The sequence below is a fragment of the Balaenoptera musculus genome, chromosome 3 (assembly GCF_009873245.2).
Source record: "Balaenoptera musculus isolate JJ_BM4_2016_0621 chromosome 3, mBalMus1.pri.v3, whole genome shotgun sequence".
Lineage (NCBI taxonomy): Eukaryota > Metazoa > Chordata > Mammalia > Artiodactyla > Balaenopteridae > Balaenoptera > Balaenoptera musculus.
In genome coordinates this window covers 158,546,806-158,560,200 of record NC_045787.1, presented here as the reverse complement: position 1 = coordinate 158,560,200, position 13,395 = coordinate 158,546,806, and the positions used below count along the sequence as shown (strand labels likewise).

The 13,395-nt window shown below is 55.1% G+C and overlaps 1 protein-coding gene across 7 annotated transcripts in view; it reads left to right on the top strand.

The window, feature by feature from the left end:
* The first annotated feature begins 1,747 nt into the window (after positions 1-1,747).
* The window catches only part of MAST3 (microtubule associated serine/threonine kinase 3), a 36,728-nt gene continuing 25,080 nt past the window's right edge, over positions 1,748-13,395 (top strand). For 3 of the 7 annotated variants that reach the window (XM_036848741.1, XM_036848739.1, XM_036848736.1), the window contains exons 1-5: positions 2,313-2,413; positions 5,984-6,278; positions 7,429-7,460; positions 9,499-9,661; positions 9,946-10,035. In XM_036848741.1, the coding sequence (XP_036704636.1) occupies positions 9,615-9,661; positions 9,946-10,035 (137 nt within the window). In that variant the 5' untranslated portion in view covers positions 2,313-2,413; positions 5,984-6,278; positions 7,429-7,460; positions 9,499-9,614. Of the gene's footprint in view, positions 1,832-2,312; positions 2,414-5,983; positions 6,279-7,428; positions 7,461-9,232; positions 9,662-9,945; positions 10,036-13,395 lie in introns of those variants that run through there. The other 4 variants (XM_036848737.1, XM_036848744.1, XM_036848738.1 and 1 more) reach the window with 4 other exon arrangements.

The following is a 13,395-nucleotide window of genomic DNA, read 5'->3' as shown; positions in this document are numbered from 1 at the left end:
ATGGTCTTCCCTTGTACACGTTTGTATACTAATCTCCTCTTATAAAGACACCAGTCATATTGGATTTGGATCTACCCACATGACCTCATTTTACTTTAATTACCTCTTTAAAGGACTTATCTCCAAATACAATCACATTCCGAGGTACTGGGGGTGAGGATTTCAACTTATGAATTTTGGGAGAACGCAATTCAACCCATAACAGTGGCTGCTTTGGAAAACGGTCTGGTAGTTTTTGAGAATATTTAAATGTAGAGTTACCATAGGACCCAGGAATTCCACTCCTAGGTATATACCCAAGAGAATCGAAAGCATATGTCCATACAAAAACTTGTACATGAATGTTCACAGAAGCACTCTTCACAATAGCCAAAAAGTGGGAAAACTCAAATGCCCATTAATGGATGAATGAGTAAACAAAATGTGTCTATCCATGCAATGAAATATTATTCAGCCATTAAAAGGAATGAAGTAGTGGCATTTGCTGCAACGAGAATGAATCTTGAAAACGTCTTACTGAGTGAAAGAAGCCAGACGCAAAAGGCCACATGTTGTATGATTTCATTTATGTGAAATGTCCAGGACAGGCAGATCCACAGAGACAGAAAGATTGGTCTTTAACAGGGACTGGGGGAGGGAGAATGGAGAGTGACTGCTCAGTGGTATAGGGTTTCTTTTGGGGGTGATGAAAGTGTTCTGGAATTAGATAGTGGTGATGATTGCACATCTCTGTGAATATGTTTAAAAACCACAGTATTGTACACTTTAAAAAGGTGAATTTTATGGTAGGTAAATTACATGTCAATTTCAAAACGTGTGTGAGAAAAACAAATTTGGCCTTGGAGTCCTGTATTTTTATGTGCTCAATCTGGCCACCATAACTTGGTGGGACACTACTGTACCTCACAGGCGATTAGCCGGAGACCTTAGCTAGGGTTCCCTCCAATCTGAGAACATACTCTAATGTCCAGGTCGAACAGTTGGTAACCAAGGGACCCTGCAGCTGCAGAGACAGTGGAAGTCCCAGTGAAAGAGAGAATATGGGTGCCATCTTGGGACTTTGGGCTTTTCCCAGCCTCCCTTTCCCTTCTGCAAAGTCAGGCTGAACAATTATCATCAGATACCTGTGAGAGGAGGTCCTCATGAGGCACTTAGTTGGGTGCCCAATTGGCGCTCAGCAAAGGCAGCCATCCTCAAAAAAGAAACTGGTAACTACAGTGGCCGCCTATTCTTGTAAATAAAGTTTTATTGGGACAAGGGCCAGGATTGGAGTGAGGCAAGCAGGCAGGGTCGTGCAAGGGTAGAGTCTGATCCTGTCTTTATTTAAAATGTTGATGTCTAGCTCATCATGCATTTTTGCATTAGTTTCGATTCTTTAAACTATTGTATTAAAATGTTGTGTATCTTCATTACTGACTTTTTTTGTGGGCGCTTCTTAAATTTTGCACAGACATGAGTGCCCCACTCGCCTCACCCCTGTTGTGTGCCCCCCGGGGCGGGGAACATGGATTAACTTTTCTGAGCCTCAGTTTCCTCATTTGCGAAATGGGGATAACTCTCCCTTCTAGGAAGATTCATTGAAAAATGTTTACTTCTAGGCTCTAGGGGTGGGGCGGGGCCTGAAAGGGCGGGGCAGACTCGCCCGAAGGGGGCGGGCCTTTCGAGACCAGTTCTCGGAGAGGGGCGGGGTCAGGCCTCATCAGCTGACCGGTTTGGCCAACGGCAGGGTGTGGCGGGGCTTGGCAGGCTGAGGCGGGGCAGGGCGCAAGCGGGCATTGCGGACTAGCCGGCGATGGACGAGCCGAGCCTCCTGCGGCGCCGTGGGCTCCAGGTGAGGCCCCTGCGCGGGCGGGCAGAGGGCGCTGGCGGAGTGAACCTGCTTGGGTGCCGGGGTCGGGGCTTTGGCGAACCTGCTTGGGTGCCGGGCTCGGGGCTTTGGCGGACCCGGGGAAACTGAGGCGGAGGGAGGTGCGCGCTCCAGCGGCTCCCACTTGTCCACCCGCATCTCAAAGTGCTTTTCGCCTGTTGGGAAGAGGGTATGTCCATTTGACATATGGAGAAACTGAGGCTCCGTGGGAGAAAGGAGCTGAGGATTTCGACTTCTCCACCAGCAGCTCTAATCTAATCATATGAGCAACGACAGCCTTTGAGCGCTCACCATAAGTTCATCTCGTTGTGTCAATACTTTTACTAGTGCTATATTAATATTAATTAATGTGTATTAATACATGCCTCGTGCCTTCGCAGCGCCACCGCAGCCCTGCCTCAGCTCACCCCTAAGGCAAGCTGGGGAGGCTGGGGATGTCAGTCCGCGCTTTCGTCAGATGAGGAAACTGAGGCTGGAGTCTGGGAAAGTCACAAACCCGAGGTCGCACAGCAGGGATTCAGTCCAGCGACCTTAACCAGCTCTCAGGTGCACAAGCCACTGCCAACTGGCTCTGTGGCCTGGGGGGTGGGGTCTGGGGCGTTGGGAGGCACTCTTTCGTCTCTCGACCTCAGTTTCCCCATTCACTAGAAGGACCCTCCTTTTCTGACCTCTGGCCCCGGGTTTGTGTTCGGGAGGCAGCGCCACCAGGAGATAAGGAAAAAAGGCATCAGACCTAGCAGAGGCTGACATTCTAACGCACGTGACCCCGCGGCGGCAACTTCCTTGACCTCTCTGGACCTCAGTGTCCCCATCTGTCCAGTGGGAATTCAGACAATCTAGCCGTTTCCCTCTGGGGCTTAGACCACACCTGTAAGAAGCCACCAGTTGCAAGTGGGGGAACCCGGATTCATCATTTACCCAACAAACATTTATTGAGTGCCTGCTCATCCCCCGGCCCACCCCACCCCCGCCCCTCTGGAGAGGCGGGGATGGTGGGGTTCACCCCTGGAACCGCCCTCCTGGATCTCCCAGCCTATTGTGGGAGACGAATGCCTGAGCAGCAGTGACCCCGCAGAGGTGTCAGCTGCGATGGGGCACGCTCAGGTGTCCCTGGAGAAGGCGGTTGAACCGAGGGTTGCTGGGTGGCCTTGGGACAGAGGAAGCAGCCACTGGTGGCAGGGCAGGGGGTAGGTGTTTGGGGAAACGAATGAGGCTGAGAGAAGCTAGAAAGGAGGGGGTGGGGTGGGGAGGTGGGCCCTGAGGCCGAGGAGGGAGGGAAAGGCAGGCCTTGAACCCGGGCTGCGGACTGCGAACTTGTCCGGAGGTGAAGGAAGAGCCACATGTGTTTCGGTTGGGAGTCAGGGAGGGTGTGGGTAGAGCTGCAAGGCAGAGACCCTGAGGACATGCGGGGGTGGGGGAGGGGCCATTGCCAGAGGCAGGAGTGGGGGGCCTGAGCATAGAGGAGGGGGTGCAGCAGGACTGGTTTGCAGTGGGGTGTTGTGCGGAAACAAGCCCCGCCCGGAGCCCCAGATAGATTTGAGCCCTGCCTGCAGCCTCTTAAAATAGAGAAACCGCCTTCGGGTAGGCGAATGGGGGGTGCAGCTGACGTCAGAAACGGGGGGGTTGCTGTTCCATGGGGAAGAGGCACCCATTCCTTGATGACGAGTCCCATGTTACAAACGGGGAAACTGAGGCTCATAGAATCATAGCCTCTGTCCAGGTGTCACAGTGTGTAAGGTGACAGAGGATTTGAACCCAGGCAAGTCTGGCTCTCCCTCCAGCCCAACCCCACACTGGCAGGCCTCCATCCAAGGAGGCGGAGGGGCAAGTAGGGTTTGCCCAGTTGAGTGAGGGCATTCTGTCCATGAACAGCACGTGCAAATGCCCAGAGGTATGCAACCATATGTGTTTATGGGGAAGCTAGAAGCCATTTCTTAGCGCTAGAACTGGGCATGTGAGATGGGACCATCTGCTTCCAGGGCTCCCATAGCCGATTTTGAAGAGATTAGACTTTCTTCCTAGGGTGATTGGGAGCTATGGAAGGTGATGGAACAGGGGAGGACATGTCAGATCTGAGGGCTTTGAAAGACTCCTCTGGAGCAGGTGGGGGCCAAAAAGGGGGCCAGAAACCAGGAACGCATCTAGAGTAAAGGACCAAGTAGGAGACACAATGAAAATAATTTTTAAAATAACAGTAGAAGTGTAAATAACTGCTCGCATTAAGGGGCATCTACAAATGCTAAGCACTGTACATGCATTTAGTTCTCCAACAGCCCAAGAGATTATTAGCCTCATTTTTCAGAGGGGAAAACTAAGGCTCAGAGAAGGAAAATAACATCCAGGAAGTCAGGGAGTTGGAATTCTAAGTGGTCTGGCACTTGAGGGTGCAAAGATGTTGAGGGCCTTGGTTTGGGGCATCAGTCACACACTCCTTTCATTGGAGCCCAGAGCGCCCCCAGCCAATCAGGTCAGAGCCAATCAGATATCCTGGAGGGTGATCCTTGCCAAAGGTCAAAGAGTCAATTCATAAAAGCTTGAGGAAGTCAGGTGCTGATTGGCCAGTCCAGACAATAGCTGGGGGTATCCTGGCCAATCTGACTGTGGCAATGCAGGGTATGCGGTTGGCTGAGTACTAGGAGGTTGTAAACAGGACCTGGCTTGGCCTGTGGACCACCAGTTTGCATTGGCTGTGGGTAAGGGGAAGAAGTGGAGACTGGCCCTTTCTGGTTTGGGTTAAGCTCAGTCTTCTGTGTAGCATTTGTAGGCGCCAGTTAACGTAAGCTGTTATTACTAGGACTACTACCACTATTATTTTATCAGTTTTTTCATCATCTCCCACTTGGCCCTTTGCTTAACAAACGACAGAATTTTAAAAGCAGATCCCCAAAGAGAGCATCCAGGGATAGAGAAGGTGGCCAGTCTGTGTCTGGACTTTGTCTCTCCTGCTGCTGGGGAAGCTCCCTGGAAGGTCCATCTGGCATCCTCACGGCCCAGTTCCAACTATTCTCCTCCTCCAGGAAGCCCTCTGGCTGGTGCCATGTGGTCCCTGCTGACCTCTCTCTCTTCGCTCCAGCTGCCAACTTCCCATGAGACTTGGTGCCCACTGGGCTGAGTCCCACCTCCACCCTACTGTTTCCCACTAGCCTGCTAGCCCAGCCTGAAGCCCTCCTCCTGGAACTCTTTTGGCTCCCTTCTCCCTCCAGCCCCTTCTCTTCCTCTGGGTCCCTGCTAATGCCTCCAGTATGGGGGTGTCCATGCCCTACCCTGTCTCCTTCAGAATGTGGGTTCCTCGGGGTGGAGCTGAGGCTTCTGGTGAGGAGGCAGCATCACCCAGCCCAGTCAAGCCCAGAAGAGGATGCCATAAATATTATCTTTAAAGGGCAGTTCCGGGGGGTTAGACCACCCCCACCCCCACGCCCACCCCCACCCCCTTTCTAGGCGGGAGCCACTCCATGAGGAACAGCTGGCAAAGAGGGGGCTGAAGGCAGAAGCAGATGGCGCAGGGAGCAGAGGGTCCGGGGGTGGTGCCGGGAGAGTTCCATGTGGGCCCAGCATTCCACTGAGCCTTTGTAGGGGGGCTGCTGACCTTCCCTCACCTCTCTGTGCCATTTCACATCTTTTTGTATTTTGGAAGTAAATTAAAATTTGTGGTTAAATTGGTAGTTATTAACCTCACAAAATCATTGTCTGGGCTCCGATTGAGCAAAGCTTCCCCCAGCGCCAGGCCCTGAGCCTGCTACTTGATTCCTCCCAGGACCCTATGTAACTGGACCATTTTCCAAAGGAAGAAACTGAGGCACAGAGGGGTGAGGTTGTTTGGCGGGGGTCACACAGCCCAGATTAGGGAGCCAGACTGGGAACCCAGGACTGTCAGTGTTTTGGAAGGAAATGGCTGGGATGGATGGGGTGTGTGGGGGGGCGCCACGTGTGGGCACAGCAAGAACCCCTGAGTTCAGATCCCAGCTCCTCACTCTTTTGCGGGTTAGTAGGGGAGGAGGAAGCTGGCATGAGATCTCATAACAACCGGAGGGGGCCGAAGGAGACCCTAATGGTGGTGGTGGTGGTGGTGGGTCTATGAACATTTGCACAGAATGATAGTGAGCTCTCCATCCCCAGAGGTATTCAAGCAAACAAGGAGACCTCAGGGTGGCACGTGAGCCTCCTCCCACCTTGAAGGGCTCTGACTTGATTTTCTGAGCTCAAGGTGGCTGGGGTCCAGCCTCAGGGCGACGCCCCACCCCCGCAGATCCTCCTCTTCCCCTGCCTGGAGACCCTGTTAACCCCTCCCAGCCCTGTCATCCCGAGCCCAGCAGCTTCCGGCCCCCTCCAATTAGCTGCGGGGGCTGATGACATCATTGGTTGCCATGACGAACGCCCAACTCTGGATGTGGGCAGCCCTGGGCCCACCGAGGTAAAAATAGTCGTGCATCCTCCACGCGACCGCCCCAGTGTGTGTGTGTGTGTGTGTGTGTGTGTGTGTGTGGTGTCCAGAGACCTGGATTCCCGGCCCTACCTCCGTCGAGAGATGTGGGCAGCTGCTGCCCTCCGCGCCTCAGTCTCCCCACCTGTAAAAAGGCCTCTGCTCCTGATGCGTAGTAGTGGCTCAGTAAATGTGAGTAAAATTTAGCAAGTATTGCGATAGTCTGCGAAGGCCCTTGCTGAGCTCAACAGTAACACAACAACAATAATTTCTGATCATTTTTACCCCAGAACCCTCTTACATTATCTCTAAATTACAGATGGGGAAACCAAAGCACAGGTAGTACCAGTCACTTGGCTCAAGGTTCCACGGCCAGGAAAGAACAGATGATAGATCTGGACCCAGGTCTGAGTGTCCTCAGATTCTAAACTTGTGCTACACAGCCTTTTGAGAATTAAAAAGCCCTCTTGGGCAAGCCACATTTGAGGGTGGACTCTGGGGTCACAGTGGAACCCAAGCACAGGGCTTTCTGCCATATATATGGTGAGGACACCCAGGATTGGTGCAGATCAGCTTGCTGAGCTCTAAAAGAGTCTTCAGTAGGGAGTCACTGGTCAGTATCTCCAGCCCCCACCAATGACCAGGACCCAAACCTGCAGAGATTCTGCAGAAGGTGAGCGGGGAATGGCTTTCAGATCTGGGAGGGGACAGGGTGAGGATGACTCAGGAATCTCCCTTTTCTTAATAGATTATTAGTATTTAGCCACTACTGACATACTTTTTTGTAAATATAACTAATTTATTTTAAATAATGATTTTTTTTTAAATGTAAGTAGGGGAGCTGAGAAGTGAGGTAGATTGGGAATCTGAAAGGGCTTCCTAGAGGCAGGGACGCTTGAGCTGAAACCTGAAGGATGAGCTTCAATTGACAAGCACCAGAAGGGAGGGAAAGTGGTCCTGGCAGAAGATACAGCTGATGCAAAGGCCCTGAGGCAGGGTTGAGTCCAGTGTGTGGGGTGAGCAGAAAAGAGGCATTGGTTGGAACAGGGTGGACAAGGGGCCAACTGGTAAATGAGGTGGGTGGAAAGCTAGAGATGTGAAGGGTTTGTCTCCTTGAGAATGACCCCTGTTTTCTTTTCAGAAGGAACTGAGCCTACCGCGCCGGGGACGTGGGTGAGTTCACCTGGGACCAGTGGGCTGGATGGGGGCCTGTGGTCCTGGGCACAGATATTTCAGCAGCAGCCTCCAAATTGTGAATTTATTTAATAATTACTACAAAGCTTCTCACCTTGATCCTGCCCCGGTGTTTGCAAAGTACTTCACAGGCACCTCACGTGGCCCTCACCACAGGCTGGGAGGTGAGGTGCAAACCATGCCAGTTTGCAAACGAGGAAACTGAGGTGCATAAGGGTTGCATCACTGGCTCTAAGGCACCCAACTTGAAAAGGTGGCATCCAGAGTCCAGACTGTAGAATTCCAGTCAAGTATCCTGGAACCAGCTTGCATGCCTCCCATGACAGGAAGCTCACTCTATTTTGGGGAACACCGGCAGAAAATCATACACTTCAGGGTCACATTAATGTTCCTGGTGATTGGCATTTTGAGATCCCAAAAGCTCAAAAACATTTGTTCAGTGCCTTCCCCTGTTTACAGATGGGGAAACCAAAGCCCAGGAGGGGGAGGAGTTTGCCTTGTACTGGTGGTCTGGGGGAGTGTGAGTGCAGACACTCCCTCTTTGGAGGCTGCGTTTGCCTAAGTTGGGGGTGGGAATTCCCTTGCGCCTCAGTGAAATCACTCACTCAACAAACATTTTTTTAGGATCTACTGTGTGCTGGGCTCTGTTCCAGGCACAAGGGACACGGTGACAAGTCAATGCTGGACCCTGCCCGTGGAGCTTGCACTCTCTTGGGGAGAGTGATGAAGAGATGTTATACAGGGGAGAAATTAAACAGAGACAGACAGAGGGGGCTGGAGGGTGGCTTTAGCCCTGAAGATGTGGGATCTCATAGAGGAGGTGACATTTGAGACTAGATCTGGAAGAGGAGCAAGAGCCAGGGGGAAAGTGTGGGGGGAACAGCATTCCAGGCAGAGGGAACAGCATGGTCAAAGGTCCTGAGGTGCGAACTAGCTTGGCATTGGAAAAACAGCATGGAGACAGGGGTAGCTGGGGTGAAGTGAGCATAGGGGAGGTGGAGGGAGAGGAGAAGGGTTAGGTCCTGGGGGTTGGATGAGAGTTTGAAATCTGATGGTGGGGCTGGTGTCAGAGTAGCCCCCAAGCCCAGACCATCTCTTGTTGGACTGGGGATAGTGCACCTGGTAGGGAGGGCCCTGAGGACCCCAGTAGGGGCGGGGCTTGGACACTGCCCGGAAGGCGGGCACTGTCCCCAGCCTTTGCCCAGGCTGGGGGCGGGGTAGTGGACCGTGAATCAGTACAAACCACTGAGGGCAAAGTCCTGGGCCACGGAATAGGACAAGGACAAAGACTCCCTGAGGGCTGTCTAGTCTTTGCCACCTGCGGTGTGCCTGACTGGGTCCAACCAGGATTTCAAGGGGGCCATGGCCAGACACAGACAACCCCAAACCTTCGGAGTCTGGGCTGGGCAGGAGGGAGGGTGGGGCTCGGAGCGCCAGGGGTCCACGTGTAGGGAGGAGGCTGGTGGGGCTGAATTAGGATATGAATGAGGGGGATGACTGTCCTGGCAGAGGGAACCCAGGGAAGCCAAGGGCTGGAGGCGTGGTCGGGGCCTCCGGTGTGCGCCGGGATGCCGACACCCGCTGCGGGCGGCCGGGAACGCCTGGGCTGAGCGGCTGCGGGTGGGAGGATTGGGGCGGGGCACGCTCAGATCCGGGGTCCGAGAGACACCGCCCGGGGGCGGGGCTGGGCGGGGCTGGGTGAGCGCGGAGGTACGGCCGCGACCGGGAAGGGGCGGGGCCAGTTGATGGAGCAATAAGTCCGGCAGAGAAGGCAGTGACTGCCCTTCCTTTCCGGCCGTGCAGCTCGGGGCCTCGATACCCGGCCCTCTCGGCGTCCCTGCCCGGGAGGGGTGGCACCGCGGCTCCCGCCTCGCACAATCCGACCTTTGCTGCGGGGCTGTGCCTGCGCGCAGGTGCGGGGCTCCGAGCCCCGCCCCGGGACGGAGAGAGCCCGCCCCACCCCCCACCCCACCCCCCGGCGGCCCAGGCCCCACTCCGCGTCTGTCTCGCCTGCCAGGCGTGCTGTCCCGGCGTCCGCGTCTGTCTGTCTGTCCGATCGCGACACAATCAGGGCTTGGCGGCCACGAAGGGGGCGTCAGTACCCGGTCGCGTAGACGCGGCCCCGGCCTCGGCATGAAGTCCCGCAGGGACAAGCTGCACATCCCGGCGCTGACCCTCGAGTGAGTGCTTGGACCTGGAAGGGGAGATTTGGGGGAACAGGAGCAGGCTGACAACCACCCTTCTTCCGTGTCTCTGTTCAAGTCGCCCCGAGTCGCACCGCCGCCTCCAGGGAGCCCTCCCGGGTCAACGGTCTGGCCCCGCCCTCGCGGCCTGCGCGAGACCTAGTATCCCCGGCCTCAGGCCCCTTCTCCCTAAGGAAACCACAACCCCGGTCCCGTCTCCGGATTCGGCCACACGCAGGGGCCGTTGCCAGGTTCACCGTCCCCGGCCTCTTTCTTTGCAGTCTGTCTCCAAGCAGCCAGAGCCCGTCCTTGCTGAGCCCCAGCAGCCCCTGCAGCCCCTGCAGCCCCTCGCTGGGCCTGCACCCCTGGAGGTAAGTGACAGCGCGCGGGGGCGGGGCTCGGACATCGCCCTGGCACCCCAGAGACTTGGAAGCTGCCCAGACCCAGCTCCCCCCCAAGGTACTGTGGGCTGGTGACATGGACTCTCTGGGCCTCAGTTTACCTCTCCATAAAATGGCACTGTGATCCACACTAGGACCATGATTGGGAAATTCCGTATTCAGTCATAGCCAGCAGGTTCCCCCTTCTGATAGATGGTCAGGGCAAGGCCAGAACTTGAGCTGTTGCCCAAGGACTTCCTCGATACAGGTGCTGGGTTCCCAGCCTGCTCAGGGCCCTGCTGAATTGGCCTGGCCTCCTGTGCTGTGACCCAGCTCAGCTGGCTGGAAAGCTCCTCCCTGTGAATGTATATACATACACACACACACACACACACACACACACATTCCTAAGGCTGAGAGTCCACCATTAGAGCCCTGTGCACTGAAGTCAACCAGGCCAAGTGGTATAGGGAGAAAAGAACCAGCTTGACTGAGTGCCCCAAGTGCCTTCTGTCCCCTCTGCAACCCTGGGAGAGAAGCACCCTTTCTGATCCCATTGCCCAGCAGAGGAAACTGAGGCTCAGAGAGGAGACACCAGTTCTCCTGGTTCAGTACGTCTGGGGGCCAAGTCAGGGCCAGCTTTGCCATCAGAGTCTGTTGAGGGTTTGAGCCACTCTCTGCGACTGTGGGGTCTCAGGGTCTTGCCCCTGTATGGGAGAGAACATCAGGGCTATAGTGGGCGCCTCACACAGCTTGGGCAAAAATTCAGGGAGGGGACAGATGTACAGGTCAGTGATGTGTAGAATTTGATGGCCCATCAACCATTTACACCTTAGTATGAAGGAGCTGCTCAGCCTCTTCCCATGGGCCTTTAGTGGGGAGAAGAGAGAACACTTTGGAGCCCACACTGGGAGCTGGGCAACAGGCGGGTACCTTCATTAAGCAGGCATCTACTGTGTGCCAGGTGCTAAGGGCATAGCTGTGAACAAGATGAACATAGTTTCTCCCTCATGAGCCTCTCAGTCAGTCCTCAGGAAGTATGCAATGAACAAGGGAATGGACAAACAAGACACATTCAGACGGAGACTTATTAATGTGGTGTTTGAGCCAAGGCCTGAGCAGAGCTAGGGGAAGGGAAGCACCAAGCAGAGGGAACTGCACATGCAAAGGTCCTGAGGCAGGACCAAGATTTTAAAAGCCCCTGTGGCTACCTTGGGGGAAGAAAGGTTGGCTGGGGACAGGGGACAGGAATGGAGGTGGCAGAGGCAGGGAAGGGGCTGGGGCAACATCTAGGTAGGAGATGGTGGGCCCTGGACCAGGCTGGGGTGTCCAATGGGAGGCAGAGACTGTGTCGCCCCCATTTAGCTGAGGAGAGACTCGGCTTGGGACCTCAGAGTGTGTTGTCCAGAGGCACCCTGAGAGAGAGTGTCAGGCCAGATCTGACTCTGGGTCCTTGGCCTCAACCTCAGGTGAGGACAAGATGAGGGGAGGGACCTGTTGAGAGCAGATAAGCCAGTTTTACCAGGAGGAAATGGAGGCAGAGAGTTTGGGACTCTAGCTGAGTCCACTGGCCCCCTTGCTCGCCACCAGGGGGCAGCAGAGCCCCGTTGACTTGGGCCAGGCGAGGAAATGGGTACCTGCCTCCCCTGCTCCAAGGGGAATAAGCCCACATTTGTCCCCTCAGCCTCCAAGGCCCTGTGGGTCCAGCCCCTGTGATGAACCACCCCCCCCCCACCTCGCGTCCTCCCATCCACCTCTCCAGTGCTCACCCTATTCTAGCCGTGCGGCTTCCTGGACTGCCAGAATATAAGCTGGCCAGCCTCAGGGCCTTTGCACTTGCTGTCCCCCCTGCCCAGAGCTCCGCTTTCTCTGTTTACTCCTTTATTCATTTGTCAAGTCTCCATCAAGCTCTCAGATAGGAAGCCTTTCCTGACGAAACCTCCCCGCCCCTGCCCCACCCCACCATAAGGGCCCCCAAGCCCCAGTTGCATCCATTATGCACATCCATTTCCCTCATCCTGACCCCATCATGGTTGTGATTTCCATGTTTCCTTGTGTGATTCTTGTGTTGTTTTTCTCATCCAAAGGTTTGAGAGCCCCTTGAAAGCCTGACCTGGATCTGTCCTGGTCATCCTATAGCCTCAGGCAGGGCCTGCTATACATCAGGTGCTCAATTAATGCTTGTGGCACAGACAAATGGGAAGCAGCTGGAAGGGCTCTACCTGTGGTGTTGTTGGGGAGCAGTTTGAAGAGAAGGTCATGAGTTGGGCCCATATGGCCAAGGGGACAACAAAGAGGCTGTTCCAGGCAGGAACAGCATTGTCAGAGGCGTGTTCCCTCTGGGGCCTTGGACACCAAGGACGGGAAGGATTTGGATTTTCTACTGAGGGCACTGGGAGCCACATAAAGTATGGGGCTTGGAGGGGCGTGGACAGCTCATGGGCAGGTAGGAAGGGCTGGGGTGGCCCTACCAATGTGGGGTCGGAGATGGGGGTCTGTATGTCCACCTAGGGCTTTCCTATTTACACAGTTACTGGCACAAGTAGAGAGAGGCAAAGTCCGAGGCACAGAGTTAGGATTCGAGCTCTAGGAAAGGGATTTACCCAGAAGTGTGAATTTGCTGTAAAATGAGGAGCCGTGGAGGGTGTGTGAGTAGGGGAGGGGCTTGATCTAGTGGGCAAGGGGCTGGCACCAGAGGTCACTTGGTCAGCCAGCCTTTCGCGGGAGGTCTTTGCCATGGCCACAGGCCCTCTGGATTGCCAGCTGTAGCCCTGTTCTGCAGAGGAGGAAACTGAGGCCAGATGGGCGTGGGAGAAGCAGCTGCTGGGGATGCCAACACAATGGGCATAGTGGGAGGCATGTAGGCAGCACAGGCTGGGGATGATGGGCAGCTCCTTTACTAACTGTGTGCAGAAGTGTCCCAGCACACATGGTGGGGGGAGCTTGTGGACACAGCATGTTAGCCTATGGTGCATGAGACCGTGGCTTCATCCCCACTCGGGTCCCCAGACCTGTGGGACCTCGAATTCCTCCCATGCAGGAGGCTCTGTTTCCTGTATGTGGCGCAGGCGAAACACCTGAGGATCATGGGTGACCTCTCTTATCCTCATCTACACACATGACCCCACAGCAGAGCCTGTTCTTTAGCCTCAGAATAAGTCCAGAATCCACCCATTTTACTCCACAGCCCCACCCTGGTCCAGGCGTGTGTCCTCCCCTCCCAGACCCTGTTACAGCCCCTCACTAGCCTCCTGCCGCCTCCACTCCTGCCCCCAACAGCTCCTGTTCCTCATGGCAGACATGGGGGGCGGTTTACAAACATAGACCAGATCACACCCTCCCGCTGCTCAC